Here is a 19,152-nt window from a genome sequence, read left to right on the forward strand (position 1 = left end):
TGGCAGAGAATAGCATGTGCACACCCCAGACCTGCACTGCCTGTAGAACAGCAGAGACATGTCCCTGGCATCTGGCAGGCCAGGGGCTTCATGGCCCAGTAGTACAGACACTGACCTTGGAGCCAGGTGTGAAACTTAGTATGTGACATTAGTAAATGACTTACCTTCCAGACCTCAGTTTTCTCATCTGTCCAGTGGAGCTAATGGTACGTCTTCTCTGTCTCAGATCAAAGGACACATTGCCCCTGAAAGCCTTTGTGAACTGAGGCCCTTGCAAACAGGAGGCCCCTTATTAGTGGGAGGAGGTCTCAGGGAAAGTGCAGTGTTGGGAACAGAAGGTTGTTGCCTGGGCTTTTTTCAAGTGGAGAATAATGGAGATACAGTAATCTACCTAATGGAAATTGTAATGCAGTGGAAATTAGAGAACAAGTTGGCCAAGCTTTTCACTGACCTGTAAGAGGAAAATTGGAGAAGAATTTACAGTATTTTATTGCTTGTCTTTGCATTATTCCTTCGAGGCCCAATGCCTTTTTTTTTTGGCTCAGTATTTAGAAAAGGCAGCAGTCTTAAAAATCTTGTGTTTGGGAGAAGATTGAAGCAAGAAGTAATTAAATGTGCTCTATTTAAGGAAGAAAATAGTGCAGTGGTCACTTCTGGATTCTGCTTTCTGAACTCGGTTAATACCCGAAGATCACAGAGAATAGCACTTGTCCTATGCTTGTTCCCCTTATTAAGCTCTGCATGTGGCCCAATTAATACAGTGATCCAGAAGGCATGGCAGGCGGTGGCGGCGGCTTTGTACTGGTGCCTTAAGGACCGGATGGGGGGAGGGGGCTGCGTTCCCTGCTCAGCTCCCTCCTGTCGCTGGCCTGGCCGGGAGCCGCCTCTGCGTGAGGCTGGGTCCCTGTGCGGTGGCGCTGCAGCTCCCCTCCCCGTGGCACACAATGTGTGAACTCACGATGCCTCACTGAGAGCCGTTTCATCTATCTCCGTGGGTCAGAGGCAGGAGCAATTTGGAGGAAAGTAGAGATGTGGGAGGGGTCCATGTGGATGAGAAATGGCAAGGTGGCTCGTCCAACCAGAAGAGAGCTGTCTGTTTCTGGGGCTCCGTCTCAGGGAGAAGGAACCTGCATTGTGTGCGGTCAGCCGCAGGGCAGAGCCACGTGAGGTCTCGCAACGCAAAGGAATATTGGCAGGGTGGCCATTTCAGCACACAGCGTGTAAGAACGCCTCCTTCGATCCAGGTGACTTGGCAGGGCTTGCTTTTTTGTTGTTTTGTTTGTTACCTCACCTCTAGATGTTTTTTCACGGGACACAGCTGATTTCGAAGGGCAGAGGGTGGCGGGTGACAAGAATGACCCTGGCAACCTAAAGTAAAGGGGAGAAAAGAGGGTCTCCTTGGGGGGCTCAGGACATTGGGTGTTCTCGGGCCCCCGTGGCACTGTAGGCCGTGGGCCCCATGACTCAGGGGCCACTGTCATTGCCCCCAGATGGAGCGGCAGCGCCTTGCTCGAGAGAAGCAGATGAGGGAGGAGGCAGAGCGCACAAGGGATGAGCTGGAGAGGAGGCTGCTGCAGATGAAAGAAGAAGCAACAATGGCCAATGAAGCTCTGGTGATTGCTGGGTGGGGGCTGGGCCCCTGGAGGCTACACAGGCACTCACATGGGTTTCAGGACTTAGGCCTCCCGATGACCGCAGATTAGTAACATATGCTTTGACATTTCAGCTAAAAAAAAAAAAAAAAAAAAAAAAATCAGTGCCTTTTCTTTTCACCTGTGTTGGCGGAGGCAGACTCTGGTGGAGTTCATGTGTGGCCAAGCCCCACTTTCACGGGGGCTCGCCTTTAAAGCAGGACTTCTCAGCCAGCACTGGGGCCAGATCACCCTTTGTGGTGGGAGCCATCCTGTGCATCGGAGGATGTTTAGCAGTGTCCCTGACCCCTACCCGCCAGATGCCAGTAGCACCACCTCCCCCCCCATTTGTGACAATAAAAATGTCTCCAGACATTGTTACCTGTCTCCCAGGGGGGCAAAGTCTCCGCTGGTTTAAACCACTGATTTAAAAGGAAATAAGGTAAACTTGGTTTTCTCCCTCATAAAGCATACGCCTTAGCTCAAGTGGATACTCAGAAAAGTGCTTTCTTCTTGCTTCCCATGGGCAGAACCCGAAGGGCCTTTCCAAAAAGTTGAGGGTGTGGCTTGTCATCCCTTGCCCAAGTGTCAACTGACGGGACATTCAGGGCCCCAGGGAGTCCGAGACTCTGGTTCTCGCTGACCTGAGTGTCTGAGGCCAGATCTGGGTGGGATGATGGGCATGTGATCCCCATCCCAGCTGACAGCGCTCTTCTCCAGATGCGGTCTGAGGAGACGGCTGACCTGTTGGCAGAAAAGGCCCAAATCACAGAGGAAGAGGCAAAACTCCTGGCACAGAAGGCCGCAGAGGCTGAACAGGAAATGCAGCGCATCAAGGCCACAGCCATTCGGACAGAGGAAGAGAAGCGCCTGATGGAGCAGAAGGTGCTGGAGGCCGAGGTGCTGGCGCTGAAGATGGCTGAGGAGTCAGAGAGGAGGTTAGAGGTGGGGAGTCCTGGGCACTGGGGCTCAGGCAAGGGGCCGTTCAGTCGTAACCTGGCTCCCAGGCAGAGCTTGACTGCACGTGTCCGTAAGCTTCTTCTCCATCTTCTGGGGCAGAGGGGAGGCTCTTCCTTTGACAGGTTGGTGGTGAGGACTGGTACCTAAGCCAGTGTAGGGTTAGGGGGCTGGAATTAGTGGAAAGGCTCAGGAACACAGTTCTCTTGTTGAGTGGACCTCTGGTCATGCTTGTGCCTGTGATGAACCGCCGTCCCTCTGATAGCCGTGTTTGCAGGAAGGCCATCAAGCCCGGCCGCAGACTGCTCTTAGCTGAGGAGCTATAAGGAGACTCTTCTTACGTTTAAAAAATATGGTTCTTTTCCCTTTTCATTTAGGGGACATGTGGGGAGACAGCAGCTATTTACCTTTAACGAAGTAAGGAGGAACCGCTTCCCTGCAGCCCTTCTTGGCGCTAAGGCTACTGAGGCAGATAGGAGGGGAGGGCCGGGATCCTCTTTGTGGCCAGCTCACGACCAGGTTGAAGGATGGAACTGTAGGCTGTACTTTCCAAAGACTATTCTAGGCTTGGAATTGTTCTGGTCCTGCAGCCTTCAGATAAACACTGGCACATTCCCCACAGCATTTGGCTCTGTTGATTTAGAACACTTGAATTAGGCTTTTTGCTACCAAGGTGCATTCACTATAGTTTCCTCTCCGCTTTTTGCATGTCATTCTGGGAATATGGTTCTTTGTTTCCTGCCCTGTCTCGGTCCCCTCTCTTTCTGTGTGCAGGTCACTTCCCCCGCTGACTGATGCATGTTGGGCCGGGCCCCCTGGGTCCTGTGTCTTGCAGGGTGAAGTGCGAGGCCCTCAGCGTTCGTGCTCGTCTTCTTGCCTGAGGTTGGCCCCAGGCCTGCAGTTGTTTTACTTGGGGGCTGTGAAGAATCAGTTGTCTCACATCCTGCCCTTCATGATCCAATATAAGATCTTTGATCCACCGTACTGTACCTCTGCCCAGCCCACTCTCACCCAGATGTGAAGCAGAGGAAGCTGCTAGCCCCTCCCCCACTTCTCCTCCCCATCTACCAACTGCAAAGGTTTGAACTTGACTCCTGCCCACTGGCTTCCCTGCTCTTCCGGTTTAGATTTACCATCGCAATGAACAGCACTCAGGAATGTTGTCCTTGCTTTGGAAGTTCTGATTTTCACATAAATGCCCCCCCCCCCCCCGCCCCAGCCACTGGCCTTGTTTGCCTGACCTGGTGCCATCCTCAGGGTTAACCCACATCCCTCCTCTCTAGGGGGATGGTGGGGAAGAGGGCTCTCTTTCCTCCGCCTGTCACCTTCGTGGAGCTGACTGGCTCCTCCTTTCCTTGCAGGGCCAAGGAGGCAGATCAGCTGAAGCAGGACCTGCAGGAAGCCCGTGAGGCAGAGCGAAGAGCCAAGCAAAAGCTCCTGGAAATCACCACCAAGCCCACATACCCGGTGAGCCTGGTTGGGGGCTGCCGACCTGCAGCTTCTTCAGACCTCATAGCCTTCCCTTCCCTCCCAGCCCTTCCGTTCCCCTGGTGGTGCCGCAGCAGAGTGAGTGCTGCTCAGGGCCTGCGGCTGGGGACTGGATAGAACACTGGTCTGCCATTTGGCCTCAGACAAGTCACCTCTCCGGTTGCCTAGATAATAGGCAGCAGGGCCTTTCCCAGCTCTGAAATGTTTTTCTTATTCTAAGTAATAATAGTCCCAAATTATCCTCAAGAGAGGATAGCCTCTTGACGCCAAGCTGAATGTAATCTTCAACTACCTGTGTATACCATATGCCGTCATTATAGTTCTGGCAGGGGTACCCCATGTCCCTCAGAGTGAACTATTGCCACGGAAGAACCAGCTTCCAAACTCAGTTTTGGGATGAGGAGGCAGACTTCAATTACACAGCATCACACAGTGAATAGAAAAGTCTCTTTCCTTCCCTTCCTCTGTGCATTCAGTTCAGCAAACTGTTCTGGTCCATGTAACACCAGGCAGATGCAGAGTCTGTATTCAGAGAGGGTGCACAGGGGCCTAAAGGAGAGTGTAGCCCAGCCTGCAGGGGCAGGAGAGGCATAGGATGGCACCTGAGCTGGCTCGTAAAGGGTAAGTCAGAACTACCTAGGTGGGAAAGAGACTGTGGGGTATTCTCAGCCAACCCACGGATGTGCACATGGCACAGACACATGCACCGCACGCTCGTACAGCAGAGGCAGCTGAGAGGTACATGGGGCGCGGGGACCGAAGCAGCCCAGGGTTTGAGGTAGAGGGAAATGTGAGCAGTTCGCTATTGTCATCTGTTCCAGTTCTCTATGACTGTGTGACAGGCCACTCCAAGCCAGCCATGTAGTTCAAAACAGCCATTCTTTTCTCTCTCATGGCTCAGTGGGCTGAGTGGGCCGATGGTCCTGCCTCAGGATCTCTGCGGTGGTCACAGAGTATCCGGGCCTGGAGTTGTCTGGGGGCTCATCTGGGTTGGGCACCTGAGATGTGTGTGGTTTTAAAACATACACTGGAGCGGGGTTCCTGGCTGGCTCAGTCGGTAGAGCATGTGACTCTTGATCTCGCGATTGCGGGTTCAAGTCACATGTTGGGTGTAGCGATCACTCAAAAATAAAATCTTTAAAAATATAGAAATAAAATAAAACATAACACTGGAGCAAACTTTATACACTCTTCAAACAGTAAATAAATAAGTCCTGGAGGAGATCATCCGTAGCAGCCTTTAAATCCTATTTCGTGGTATGGATGGATTGTAATTCATTTAAGCAGTCCCCTATGGATGGGTATTTAGTCTGTTTTCATCTGCAGTTGTGAACAAAACTGTGGAAAATGTCCCTGAGCACAAATCTTCACACATACGGTGAATATACTGGTAGAATAAATTCTCATAAATAGAGCCGTGGGGTCAGGTTTTCCATTGAGATGCTCTCCACAGAGGTCATACCAGTGTCTGTTCTCACCCACGGCGCGGCACTCGGTGCCCATCTTTTCAGAAATTTTGATGAGGTATAACATACGTACAGAGAAGTGCCCAGATTATAACTGTACAGCTTGATGAATTCTCACAAACTCAACACACCCATGCACCCAGCACCCAAATCAGAAAACAGAACGTTCCAGTACCCCAGAAGCCCCCTCTCAGCGCCACCTTCTAACACCCACGCGGACAGTCTGCCTCAGGCCTTGTCATCGTGTCAGATGAATGCTCTGGGCCTCTCCCCTTTCCCAGACGCCATCCCAGACTCAGCCAAGGATCCAAGGGTGAAAGAGAGGCAGATCCTGCCCTTAGGAAACTTGCCAACAGGAAAAGAAGAAGACACAGCCAGAAAGGAATTTTTACAGGGTGGAGTTAGGGAAGTGCCGTAACAGAACCAGAAACACCATGTTAATGCATAGCAAAGAAAAGAGTTGCCATCTGGCCGAGAGGGATCTAGAAAGGCTTTGGTGAGAAATCCTAGTATTTGAGAAGGGCCTTGAAAGAGAGATGGCCTATAGGGAGAGGAATGGCTGAAGCAAAGGAACAGAAATGGTACTGTTCACAATTTGTTAGGGCAAACGGTAGGAGAAGCTAAACTAGATTGGGGCCATATTTTAGGTGACCCTTTGTTCTGGGATGAGAAAGTCCTCAGATCTAATCTCTTCATCTTCTGCTTCAAGCCCTGCTTTGGCTCCATCTTCTGAATGCAGACCCCTCAGCATGCAGGCGAGCTCTTTATGGTCTGGTCCCGGTCTCCCACCCCCCTCCCTCAGCATTCTCGGTGAGCCTTCTCTGCCCTGCCCTGCCCAGTACCATGCCTCTTGCCTGGCAAGCCTTTTCCTCTGGCACTTCCTCTGATGCCAGCAGAAGCAGCATCCCTTCTAGCATGCCTTCCCCAGCATCCTCAGCCACTGTTCACTCTCGGGCTACAGTGTCTAACCTTACTTAGCCTTGATGATCTGTGAGCACCTCTGTTTACTGAATAGTACTTTCAGCTGTTCAGACCTAGGGACTCTGTCTTGTTCTCTGTATCTCCAGCTCCTAGCCCAGAGCTGGAGGGCTTCCTCAACGAAGACGTGAGTGGGAGTTTGTGTTTAATTTGGCTGAGCATGAAGAGCTAGTGAAGGTTTGAGGGGGGAGAAATGATTTACCTGGATTTGAGATCTTTGGGGTCGATCATCTGGCAGCAGCCAATGTAGGTAGATTGGAGGAGGAGAGACAGGGCTGACAGCTGTGACGTGAGGCCATGGTGGTGCTGGGAGGGAGGCAGGGCTCGAGCTGTGCCCCTTGCCTCTGTGGCTGCTGGAGGGTGGGTGGTTAACATAGCAGTGCCCCCGTTCTCACAGAACCTGGCCCTGCTAACTGGAGATTTCTCATTCATAGCCCATGAACCCAATTCCAGCACCGTTGCCTCCCGACATACCAAGCTTCAACCTCATTGGTGACAGCCTGTCTTTCGACTTCAAGGATACTGACATGAAGCGGCTTTCCATGGAGATAGAGAAAGAAAAGTACGTAGTCCCCCTGACCTCGTGCCCCTAGTTGGTGAGCTAGAGTGGGGCCATCTGGGCCTGGGGAAACTGGAGGGTCACCGCAGGAGCCTGTCACTAGCTCCTGCAGGGGTTGCTCTGTTCCCACCCTGTGGAGGAAGAATTTCCTCATCAGAAGTGAAGGACATCACACGGGCAATCAGTCTTGCAGGATAACAATGATTCTTGATTGGTGACCTGGAGTTTACGGTGGCTCAAAACCTCATCTACAGTCTAGGACTGGTTGTCAGGGATCTCCGAGTCAGCCAGACTGCTGTTCACACGGGGATAGAGCCTATGATAATGTCCAAACACAGTAACAGAACAGGTTTCCTGGTTGTGTTCTCTGGCGGTTGAGACCGGTGGCACTTCCCATGTCTAGGGCAAGGGTAAAGAAAGAGACTCGGGCTCAAGGCCGCGGAAAGCAAATGTCTGGGTCAGGCTAGCCCTGCTGCATGGGGCAGCCCTGAGCTGAGCCCCGCATGCCCTGTTCATAGCAGCTTCTGCTGTGCGCTCCTCCTTCCTTTCATGGTTGGTGGAACCGAGGCAGCAAGGAGTCTCACTGCAGAAGAAATCTGACTGTAGTCCCCCCAGTTCCCAGCCGTAGGTAAATTGGCCACTTGTGCCACGGCTTGCTGGAGAACCATGTACTGAGTGTCTGGGTGGCAGGACTTTCTAGCTTTGTCTCATTTCATTCCCACTAACATCAAGCTGACATCCGAGGTGGGTTTTAGTGTGCCATTTATAAATGAAATCTACAGCATTTAATGGACTCGCCCAGCATCACACGGCTGATGAGCAGAACGAGGATTCAGCTCCAAGCCCGTGTGAGGCCCTGTGCTCTCACCTTGTCCAGTATCCTTGGGATAGCTCTCTTGGGACAGTGTCTCCTTGGGGCCCAGGGTGAGCAACCATGAGCCTCTTTATCTATGGTGTCTGCTGTCCAAATTGCCCTTCTAGCCTTTCTCCATTGACCAGGCATGTGAGCATTTCATGATTGTGACAGGGGTGAGGCTACATCCTGTTTCTGGGTCCTGCTTTTTTATGTTTGTGTTATGTATGTATCTGGGTCCTGTTTTTTTAGTTTGTGTTTTCCTATTACCCGTGCATGTGACAGACTCCACATACCAGCAGCCATGGGCATCACTATAGAATGTTCCTGGTGTTTGTGTTGCATGGTTTGCCTGATGCCCTTAGAGGTGGACCCTTTGAGGATGATTTCCAGATTTTCAGTGTCATAGATACAGAGTATCTATTTGCAGGCAATGGTGGGGATCTTTTTCTTCCTGGTGTTGGCTGAGCGAGCTTCTGCCCTCTTTAGGAGATGACATCACAAAACAAGTAGGGATGTGGCCAGGGCCTAGCAGAAGAGGTCACTTGAATAGAATCACTTATCCAAGGAGGTTTGAGACTAGGAGATTGTTTTGGATGCCAGGAGTCTTGATTCATACGTCATTACTTGTGTAGAACTAAAAGCTATCTGCAGTAATAGGTATTTGTAGAGCACTTTATGAGAGTTTACCAGGGGCCTTTCCTACGCTTTATTTTACTTAATTCTGACCATAGCTCTGTGAGCGTTATCCCAAGGAAGCAGATTCAGACCTGTTAGGTGACAGCCCCAGGCTCCCAGGCAGAGATGTGGACCCTAGGCTGCAGACCCTGGATCCCATGTCTCACTTTCGCCATAGCCGTGATGCATGATGTCCTCTTCCCGGCAGAGTGGAGTACATGGAGAAGAGCAAGCATTTGCAGGAGCAGCTCAATGAACTCAAGACTGAGATCGAGGCCCTGAAACTCAAAGAGAGGGAGACAGCCTTGGATATTCTGCACAATGAAAACTCTGACCGGGGTGGCAGCAGCAGCAAGCACAATACCATCAAAAAGGTACCGAGTCTCCTGTCCTTCGTTGATCAGGACAGTCATTAATGAAATGTGAGGTTGGCATCTGGTTTCCTGAGTAGCCGAGTTGTTAGACTGTTATCATTTTTTATAGGTACTTAGTTGAGGAAATTCTTTAACTCACGCCAGAAAGAGAATTTAATCCACCAGTGACTGTGAACCCACTGGCTTGATGGAAAGGGAGCCTGTGTTAAAAGCTCTGATGAAATGAATCACTGTTACGAGATGGGTTTTGATCCATCATTTAGCAGTAAAGCGAATCTGTCTTTTAAGCCAAGGGGAGTTCTGCCCAGGGAGCTGCCTTACTTCATGAGAAAGCAAAACGAAATGGAGGCTGTCGAGAATGGACTCTCCTTCTAGTCTTTTTGGGTTTTTAAGTGGCAAGGACTATAAAAAAAATTCTGTTCTTGCTTTAAAGAAACCCAAATTCTGAATTTTTAACGTTTTTTCATACTTACACGGAAGTGTCTAGAAGAACCTTCATGTTTTAAAAGGTGAGACTTCATTTATGTTGCTAGCAGTTTCAGATCGTTCTCTACTGATATTTTGAGCTTTCAGGATTTTAGAGAAGGTTATATCCCATATACATGTCAGCCCAAGAGTGCACTTCTCTCACGTCCGGCAAAGCAGAAATGGCCTCTCCTGCGAGTCATCTGCTCCTGACTGATAGCCCAGGGTCAGCCTCATACCTGTAAAAGAGCTGTCATTAAGATTAGACTGTTCATTGAGTTTTGATCATGATGGTTTAGATAGGTTTAATTTTTTATTCTTTACCTTAGTCTTTATTTTTTTTTTTTTAAAGATTTTATTTATTTATTTGAGAGAGAGAGAGAGAGAATGAGAGATAGAGAGCACGAGAGGAAAGAGGGTCAGAGGGAGAAGCAGACTCCCCGCTGAGCAGGGAGCCCGATGTGGGACTCGATCCCGGGACTCCAGGATCATGACCTGAGCCGAAGGCAGTCGCTTAACCAACTGAGCCACCCAGGCGCCCCCTACCTTAGTCTTTAAAGTGGTGTTCCAGGTTAAGGAGTATCTGTTCTTTTCTTTTTTTAAAAGATTTTACTTAAAAAAAATTTTATTTATTTATTAGAGAGATAGAGCATGAGCAGGGGGGTGGGAAGAGGGAGAAGCAGGCTCCCCGCTGAGCAGGGAGCCCGCTGTGGGACTCAATCCCAGGACCCTGGGATCAAGACCTGAGCCGAAGCCAGACGCTTAACCAACTGAGCCACCCAGGCGCCTCAGGAGTATCTGTTTTCAGTAGTTGAGCTCTCCAAGGGCTCCGTAGCTCCTTGCCATTGTTGATGGGTACAGTCGGGAGCCCTAAACTCTCTCTCCATACTCCAGTTTAGTGTTGGCAGCCGGTAGAGAATTCCTGTTACTAGCATAACCGAAAAGGAAAGGCCTTTCCCCATTCCACATTCTTCTTTCCTCTGGCTCCCGTCATTTACTGGGTTTCCCTTCCAAAATGAAATTATTAAACCGTTAGCAAAAGGGGAGGTAAAGTGAGGCCTCAGCCAGGGAGCCGAGAGGTAAAATGACAACTGGGGTAGTGAGCCGGTCAGCCCTTGAAGGAGCTGCCTCAGGCCGCCCCCCAACCCCCGGCCCCCGGTTCCTCATCTGGGCACCCGAAGCAGTCTCATCTTTGCAGCTGCTGCGGTGAGCTGGGCCCTCAGCCACGGGAACCTGGAGTGCTGAAAGCCGGAGAGACCTGTTTCCAAGCCATAAAAACAAACAAATGAAGTCACTTGTCACGATTTCAGGCCTGTATGAGCATTTTGCAAATGGCACGTGTGGCGTTGTTGATATCACAGGGTATGTTTTTGTTTTTCTTCATTTTATTTTGCTGGTTTAGCCTCAAGCCCAAGGCAGAAGACCTATCTGCATTTGAGCCCTGAAAGTAGGTTATTCCCAGGTACTCTGTATGTGGTGATGGTACTACCCTCTGTGATACTAACCCATGCATGAGCTTGCCTGTCTCTGTCCCTGGGCCATGCTGAGCCCTCCCGAGGGCAGGTGGAGCCTGGGTACTGGCCGCAGCATGCTTCGAGTCTGAGAGCAGGCGTCTACCCTGTGGGGCCAGACCAGCTTTCAGGGGTCCAGAAGCCTGCCTCGTTCTGAAGAGCATGTCATGGGGCTGTAGGACCGGCTGTCCTTCACATCTTGTGTCATTGTTGGGCTGGGGATGGTCATGGCTTCTTGTCCAGTGAGGTCTGTCTAAAAGTCCTTTGTCTCAGTGGTGTAGTCCTTAGATAAATAGCCCTAGCATGGAAACGGGACAAATTTGGGTGTCTTTAACTCAAGATCAAGACCTTTCATGTGGTGACAGCCTCTGAAGACCCATGGTCATACCCAGCCACTTCTGCTGGTGGAATGAAGGGGCTGCCCGCACTCCCTCATTTTCCTTTAGATCCTCCCCTTTCTGTACACATCCGTTTTCTTTCCAAGTAAAGCAAACCACTAGCACAGCGGTCTGATGTGTGGTCCGTCTAAGTGCACCGTCTGTCTGTTGATGCTCTAAAGGCTGTCTATTGCTCAAGCTCTGTCACAGCCTGGGGCAGAGTTGTGGTCAGCCGTGAACTCACATTGGGACAGTCGCCGGCACCCTTAGATGAGCAGTCAGTGGTTGTTGAGTGAATTAATGGAATGATTACTGCTTTCCTTCTGCAACAGTTCATCATCTTCCCAACATGCCTCAGCAGTGGGGAGAATTTATTATGACCAGTAATAACGACATCCTCCCTCTGCTCCTCAGCTGATCCCCAGTGGCGCACAAGCCAGTGAGCCCACCGACACCTGACAGTCATGTGGGATGTGTCCTTTGGTGTCCTCAGCACAGTTTCTGCTATTAGAATAAAATAAGCTCATTGGAAGCCCTCTACCAAAAAGTGAGATCTGGCATAAGATAGATCTTATTTGCGGTTATTATCCAAGCAAGAGAGGTTAGCTATTAAAGTCCCAGATGGGTCTCATTACAAGATGGATTCTATCTGTCAGTGGTTCCAAGAACCCATAGCATAAACCCCGATTTGTGTGTTTGAGTTAGCAGGCTCCTATTTCTTCAGTTTTCATACCACACATTGGCATTGAACGGCCCAACACCAAGCAGTGCACGCTCTGGGCAGGGCAGTATGACCAACCCCAGAATTGGGCAGGCCAGGTGGATCATCTGTTCAGGTAGTGACCCCAGGGTGCCCAGAAGACTGTGGGGTGGATCCACTGTGGTTTCCTGGACTTTGTGGCCAGCACAGGGTCCAGCAGAAAGTCCCTTTTTGTCTCAGCCTGCCCTCTCAGCTACGCCTGCATATGACCATACCTTTCCACCTCGAGAGGATTTCATCTTTCTTCTTTCTGTAATGATTCAGAATGTTTAGATTCTTCGGGGGCCTGATTTTGACCGTAAGTTCTCACTGAGCTCTTATTATAGACAAATGAGGTTTGATTTGTAGTCAAATTTGTACTGCTCCTAGGACATTCACAGAGGCCCCCCCCCTTTTTTTTTTAAACATCCTGATGTGAACTTGTTCTCAAAGCAGGCTGCCATGTTCCAGTTAATCAAGAATTCTGATTACTGGAGGGTTAATAAAAGCGCGGACTTGGCTTTTAATACAGCTGGACTTATCCCGGGATCACTAGATGAAATCATGGAGTTTTTGCTACACATGAAGTTTGATACCCTTTGCATTGTCTGGACTTTGTGTGGTCGCTGGGGCCAGTGACCATGCTTGCCAAGCAGCCACCTGCCTGTGTGGAGGTAGCTCTGGGGTTGTGCCTGCTCCTGTCTGGGCCAAAGTCAGCCTAACTGAAGAGATACACCACGGTGGGCTTTGCAAGTGTGGCCACCCAGAATGTGAAGGGCAGAGCTCCATCTACAAAGTCTGGGACGAGATATGGGAAGGCTGATGGTGAACTGGAGAGTTTCACTCATTAGTCTTGGTTCAAACCAGCCTGCCCTGATTTTTATTTTGTTTTTAATATTTTCTGATCATAGATTTCTTCAGGAAAAGAATGGGTCTCCCTACCTACCATGACCCGGGCGTGTTCCTTTTCCTCGTCACCTTCGGTATTCTTCTGCCTGACACTGTCTGCATAGTACCCTCAGGGGCTGAGAAGCACTTAAGCTAATTCCGGGGGTTTACCCTTTGGTTCAGGGGTTATCATGTTCCCTTGGAAATGCCAAGAGGCTATCTGGTCAGGTTAACTGAGTTTACCACTGCTCTGCCACTTACTTTCTCCATAATTCTTACTTTCTCTTAAAGCCCAGTGTCCTCACCTGTAAAAAGTCCTTAACCCCCAGGATTGTTACGAGGATTAAATGAGGTAATACACAGGAAATAGTTCACCATAAGAGCTCAGCAATTAATTTCCATGTGTTTGGAGTTAAAAACTTTGAAAAAGCCAGAATTAACTTCCCTGGTTCTTTTACTATCTGATTTGAGTTTGCAAGGGTATATTTTGCTCCTCCTGCTAATCTTAGCTCCCCACATTTCCCCCCCGCCATTGATAATCAGTGCAACTGGATTGGCATTTGTACTGACTCAGAGTGGCACCTAGTGATCAAAAGCTGCCCCTAAGAACCTAGATTCATTTCATTCTCGGGGAGAGTGACAGTGACACATATTCCTGGCCTCTGAGTCTTTCGAGTGAGGGAGTGAGGTCTGACAGTGAGGCAGGGGTGTCGTGGGCTTCAGAGCCACAGTGCTGATGAGGTGAGCAGTGGCCAGCTGTGCCGCACACTTGGGAGGTGAAAATCCAGTCTGGGAGCTTGCACATTTCAGGGTCCTGCTTTCATCCCCTCTCAAGGGACAGGTTTCACTCCCCGATCCTGAGCTGGTCTGAGTGCCCCTGATCTCCAAGGAAGCACGGGATTTCAAAGGAAATCGACAGATGAGAAATCATGGGGGTCGTGGAGCTTAGCTTGTTTTATTAGTAAGTGGTTTGAGCCATCAAGGTCCAACTGTGGTTTACGCTGGTAGAGGAACAGGAATGGAGTCTTGACAGTTCTCTGAAGCCGTAGCCGCCTCTTGGATCAGGAAGACATAAAAGTTCAATGTCATCTTCAATTTGCGCGGACTCCCCTTGGAGATGCAGGGCTGGCGAAGTGAAGTAGAACACTTAAAACACCCGGGGGAGTGATAAATCACAAGGCGAGATTGAATATGCGTGAAAGGCGTCTCCCACAATTAAAACAAACGGCCAGAGCCTCCCTGGTGACCTCTGGTCCGCCGCCTCTGAACAATTTCTGTCGCTTGTATGTGGTTCATGTGTTCAGCCTTTGGTGACCCCGGTTGCTCGATCCGAGTGGCTCCGCCTGCTTTGGAAACTGGACGCTGCCTGGTGCAGCATCCTTTGGCTCCCCAGCTCCAGAACCTTTCTTTTGTTGTTGAAAGGTGGCAGAGCCGGAGGGGGGGCCGGAGAAGAAAGGGGGATGGGCACAGGGTGGGAGCAAGGATTAGCAAGGAACAACAGCAAGGCAGGTGTGGATAGAAAACACAGGGAAGAGAGAGAGGGCCATGGTGAACTCTTCCCCGCTCTGTGGGAAGCCCAGGAAAGGCGTTGGGAGGCTGGTCTCAGGGAGCGTGGTCCTCCTGGACGTGACACCTGGGCTTATCCCCGAAGGCCACTCCTACCTCACATACGCACCAGCTAGATGTCCACGGGCCTCTCCACTGGGGAGGGCTTACTGTTATCTTGCTTGTTTCTGGTAGCTCTCTAGATAGGAGGTTCTGTCAGCCTCTTTTCCGAAAGACCATGACCTAGTTCCTCTTTTTGGTTGGGAGACTTTACCCAGTCAAGCAGTTGCCCTTTGGGGAGGCGTTGAGGAGCCTATGAAACCTGCTTTGCCCTCCTAGGATATTTTACAACCATTTGGAAGTGCCTGAGGACATTATTGGGCCTTATTTGAGGCAGTAAAACATCCCATTTGGTCCCTCAGCACTGAAGATGTGTTCTAGTGCAGCTTTCCTCCAGCACCTGATTTGTTACTGCAACAGTGGGAGGGAAGAGACGAGATGCAAACTCATTCTGCGGGCTGGAGGTTCTGTTCTTACGGTCCTTGCTGTGATTTCCCTTCTGATACTGGCAATTTGAAAATGACATCAGTATATCTGCACCTTTTTGCTGAGGTACTCGGCGCTCAGAGCACGCCGCAGCTGTGAGTTAGCCTCTACCTGCCCAGTGAGGTGAATCAGGCTGATTAGTCCATTTTCCAGGCGGAGAAACGGGGAGGCAAAGGGCCCTGCCAGCATCACAAGGGCAGCTCAAGACTCAGGCACACATCAGTTTCCAGGCATCTTCCTGCCTTAGGTCCCTGAAGGATTAATGTTACGAAAGAGACCCTCTTGGTTTTCCCTGGCCAATTTCTCTTCAGAGCAGGTAAAGAATGAATGTGTTAATTGGGATGGACTTGGCCTTTCATCCTACCTCTGCTTAGGGATAAGTGTGCACAGAGCTCTCTCCCTGCGCACATCACCAGATGGCATTTGGGTGCAAGCCGTCACTAGCAAGATGGCAGAAATGCTTAATCTGGCCACTTTACAGCAACTGTCCCCCTTCCCTGGCCCTGCCCCCTTGGCTCTGATTTGGAGGGGGGAATGCTGATTACGCCCAAAACCAAAGATTATGTTGGAATTTGCCGCTGCTGGATTTGGCTGTCACCTTTCTGCTCCAGAGTTGGCTTTCTCCTGGTGGATCCCAGCGCCAGAGAATCTGCATGTCCTTTTGAATCTGTGCCTTCCCCCACTCCTTCATTTCCAATATGTAGTGGCGGAGAGGAAGTATAACATGATTTTAGGGCTTGCATTTCAATTCCACTGCATTTTTGTGGGACAAGCAGAGTCTCTGAGCCTGGATTTATTAGGTTAGTATCTAAAATGGGTTCAGCACTGTGGGTCTTATTGTTTAAAATGAATTAGATGGTCCCCCTCCCACCTTCCTCTCTCCTCCCTAGGGATGAGTGGATCGAGGCAAGGCCTCCAGAGACTAGTTGGAGGAATCCTGGCGCTCTGATTAGTTTTGTTCTCCCAGCTTAATTGTAGAGCTTTCTTTCTCTCATCACTGATAGCCGAAGTGGCTCTGTGTCCTGCCCACCCCACGCCACCCCTTTTTGCTTTAGGAACAAGATTATCACAATGTGGCCTTGTGAATCAATTTTCTCTATGTGCTGATGAAAGTGTAATTCATTCTTAATCAAGCAGCCTTACTGCTGCAGGCTCCGTGCCGGAATACATTTCGTTACCCTCCCATCACTTTGGGAAATGATTCCCCCAAAAGGACTTTTAGAGGAGAGCTGGAAAGAGAGTTGGCAGCCCGCCTCATGTTGTGTTTTTCCAGCAGGGGGCACTCTTGGGAATGATGCCAGAGGATCCTTTGTAGCAGGCCGCCTTCCCCAGGGGATGGGGTGGGGCAGGCTGGGAGGGGTTGGTGAGCCTGGTGCTTGTCACAGGTGCCTTAACAGGCTTGCTGTCCCCAGACCCCAGAGCCATTTCTCAGAAGTGGGCAAGTGCCAGATCATTGTATCTTGATGGGCTGCCTGAAATGCTTACCCAGTGAGCAGGAACCAGTTGAGTCTGCATCTGATGTGCATGCCTGGGTTAGGGAGAACCTGCTGGGCACCTGGTCCTGCTGAGGCTTGAGAGGAGCCAGCCGCCTCTTTCCCAGGAGATATATATGTCTCCCAAATCTGAAGTTGTTGAGATTAGATGGATGTGTCCATGTGGTGATACCACACACGGTTGTGATTGCTTGAAGAGGTGTAGCTCTCCAAGTGGCTCCTTCTGCCCTTTCACAGCCTGGTGGCTGCCACAGACAACTGGCAGTTTGACGGACAAATGGGCCCGAGGAGAGGGGACTCTGCCAGGCTGTCGAGGCTGAGCAGGAAGAAGGGTCCAGGCCCAACAGGTGGATCAGAGCCCCTGTAAGATAAAAACCAAGCCGTATAGATCTGCAGCAGGGAAAGCAAAGGAAGTTTGTCTCCTCAGAATGGAATTGGATTAGTGACAGACTTGAACAGCCGGTTCAGTCAAGAGAGAACTTAATTCCTCCTGTATTATTCACACGGCTGATTTTAATCAGATGTGAAGAGACAGCTGGAAGAGAGAAGCAGGTCAGCCCAGTGCCTGGTGAGGAAACTTCATGTTCTTTTAGTCATCTTTAGGGAACTGGCAAGAGCACTGAGGGTTGGGGGCCTTGTGCAGGGCCTCTGTGGAGCTTCCCAAAGGAGCTGGGCATGACCTCTGGGAGCTCCAGGGCTGGCCCTTGTCTGGATTCAGTGTGACTTTTGAACGGTGCGTGGCAGACACGGTCACTAGTTCAGGCAGAGCTCTAGCCGCTTGTCCTCAGAAGGACTCCCAGATTCAGCAGGTCCCAGAATGATGCAGCCGTTGGCCTCGAGGCATCCTGAGGCTTTTCTACTTCACCACCTACTGAAGTTCGGAGGAGACCTCTTCCTGGTCAAGTGCGGAGATAAGCCATGGCAGTGTGGTCACTGAGCCCACATCCCGAGGACTTGGGGCGTTCCCCTTGCTCCTAGAGGCAGTGCTCCCCCTCCCCCACCAGGTCAGGCTGGAGGGCGAGGAGGGGTATTGCTGGGCCGCCAAAGAGAGTACATGGTGGCGGTGGGGGGCTGGTGGGACTGGCTTCAGTTCTCACAGTGTGACCTGCTAGAGGGAGGTGAGGGCCTTTGTCAGGCCATCTCCGTGGCGCTGTGAGGAGAGAGCCGGGCCTGTCGCTGAGTGCGAAGGCCAGCCGAACGCTGACATGGGCTCGGACACCTTAGGGTATGGGCGGGTGGCAGGGAACCAGGACGCTTGGTAGCCAATTCTCATGAGCACACAAAGACCCACAGAGGCAGTTTGTTTTCTGAAGGGCTTGCTTTGTGCCATGATCCTCTGAGCCCTCCCCTCCTTTCTTATGAATACCTCCTGCCTGTAGCCTAACAGTGAACGTGACAGGCAGTGAGCTTTCTAGAAACAGCAGGTGGTGACAGATCCCACGGGTGAGAGGAACCAGGCCGGAGCGTAGCTGGGAGCTGCTCTTGGCACCGGGAGGCCCTCCTGACCTCTGCCTCTGGGCGTCTGAGTCCCCGCCCAGAGGAAAGAAGCCCAAGGCTTCTCCTTGCAGACCCTCCTCTCTCCGCCTGCTTTCCTGCATGAGCACAGGGAGAGCTGCCTGGCTCTGGAGGAGGACATTCTGATGTCTAAGCTAACTGCTGAAGGGGGAGCAGGCAGAGGCCGGGGTGGTGACTGGATGGGTGCCAGCAGCAGATAAGTGTGCTTGTGGAGGTAATTTCCTCAGACGGCGGGGTCCCTAATGGAATTAGTTCCGCCAGGAATCACACAACAGTCAGGTCTGCCTGTGGGCTGATGTGGGAGGCTCCCAGTGTCCTCAGCGGCAGCAGTCCTGTCAGCCGCCTCCGTCTGGTAGGTCTGGTCCGCCTGTCCCTGTAGCAGCCTAGTGCCTTATGGGAGACCATGGTACACTCTCCTCTTGCCGGGGCCACGTGTTACGGTGCTTTCCTACACGTGTTACGGTGCTTTCCTACTTCTATATGGCCAGAGTATTAGACTTTGCTCTGAACCTTTCCTCAGGCGTGCAGTGTTGGGTGGGGATCCAGGGAAGCGTCTTGTCCACCCGAAGAGGGCTTTGCATCCCAATAAACACATGCTTGAGTAACTGGAATCTGGCGCTGCCGGAGCTGCCAAAACCTTCCTCTGGCACCTCGAGGGGACAGCCAGCACGCAACTCGGGTAGAGGATCCAGGAATTCTTGGAGCCAACATTGTACAAATGGGCGGAAGGCTCTCGGAGGCCCCCACAGCCTGGGCTTCCTGCCTGGGGAAGTGGCCAGGCCTCTTGGGGGCATCCTCTTGCCCTGCCTTGGAGGCCGTGAAGGCCAGCACAGTGCGTGACCCTGCCTTCTCCTGCACACCTCTAACCTGCATTCTGCCCACTCCCCCACTGGAAGGAGAGGAGCCAGAGCTGGGGTTAGGGAGGAGGACATGGTGCTGTGATTACTAATCACAGCTGTTGAGTTCTCAGTACACATCACGCACGGTGCTGAGTGCCTCACAGTGCTTCCCAGTAACTCTACGTGTTCCCCTGTGAGGAAGGGGTGCCACCACCCCTGCTTCACGGCGGGCAGCTGGGGCCACAGCGAG

General features: G+C 51.2%; 1 protein-coding gene across 6 annotated transcripts in view; it reads left to right on the plus strand.

The window, feature by feature from the left end:
- The window catches only part of NF2 (neurofibromin 2), a 75,684-nt gene that overhangs the window by 51,592 nt on the left and 4,940 nt on the right, over nucleotides 1–19,152 (plus strand). For 2 of the 6 annotated variants that reach the window (XM_027575443.2, XM_027575445.2), the window contains exons 11-15: nucleotides 1,491–1,613; nucleotides 2,352–2,569; nucleotides 3,950–4,055; nucleotides 6,955–7,082; nucleotides 8,819–8,984. In XM_027575443.2, coding sequence (XP_027431244.1) covers nucleotides 1,491–1,613; nucleotides 2,352–2,569; nucleotides 3,950–4,055; nucleotides 6,955–7,082; nucleotides 8,819–8,984 — 741 coding nt within the window. Of the gene's footprint in view, nucleotides 1–1,490; nucleotides 1,614–2,351; nucleotides 2,570–3,423; nucleotides 3,471–3,949; nucleotides 4,056–6,954; nucleotides 7,083–8,818; nucleotides 8,992–10,647; nucleotides 10,812–10,851; nucleotides 11,969–19,152 lie in introns of those variants that run through there. The other 4 variants (XR_003516821.2, XM_027575447.2, XM_027575444.2 and 1 more) reach the window with 4 other exon arrangements.

Source organism: Zalophus californianus, chromosome 14 (genome assembly GCF_009762305.2).
Source record: "Zalophus californianus isolate mZalCal1 chromosome 14, mZalCal1.pri.v2, whole genome shotgun sequence".
NCBI lineage: Eukaryota > Metazoa > Chordata > Mammalia > Carnivora > Otariidae > Zalophus > Zalophus californianus.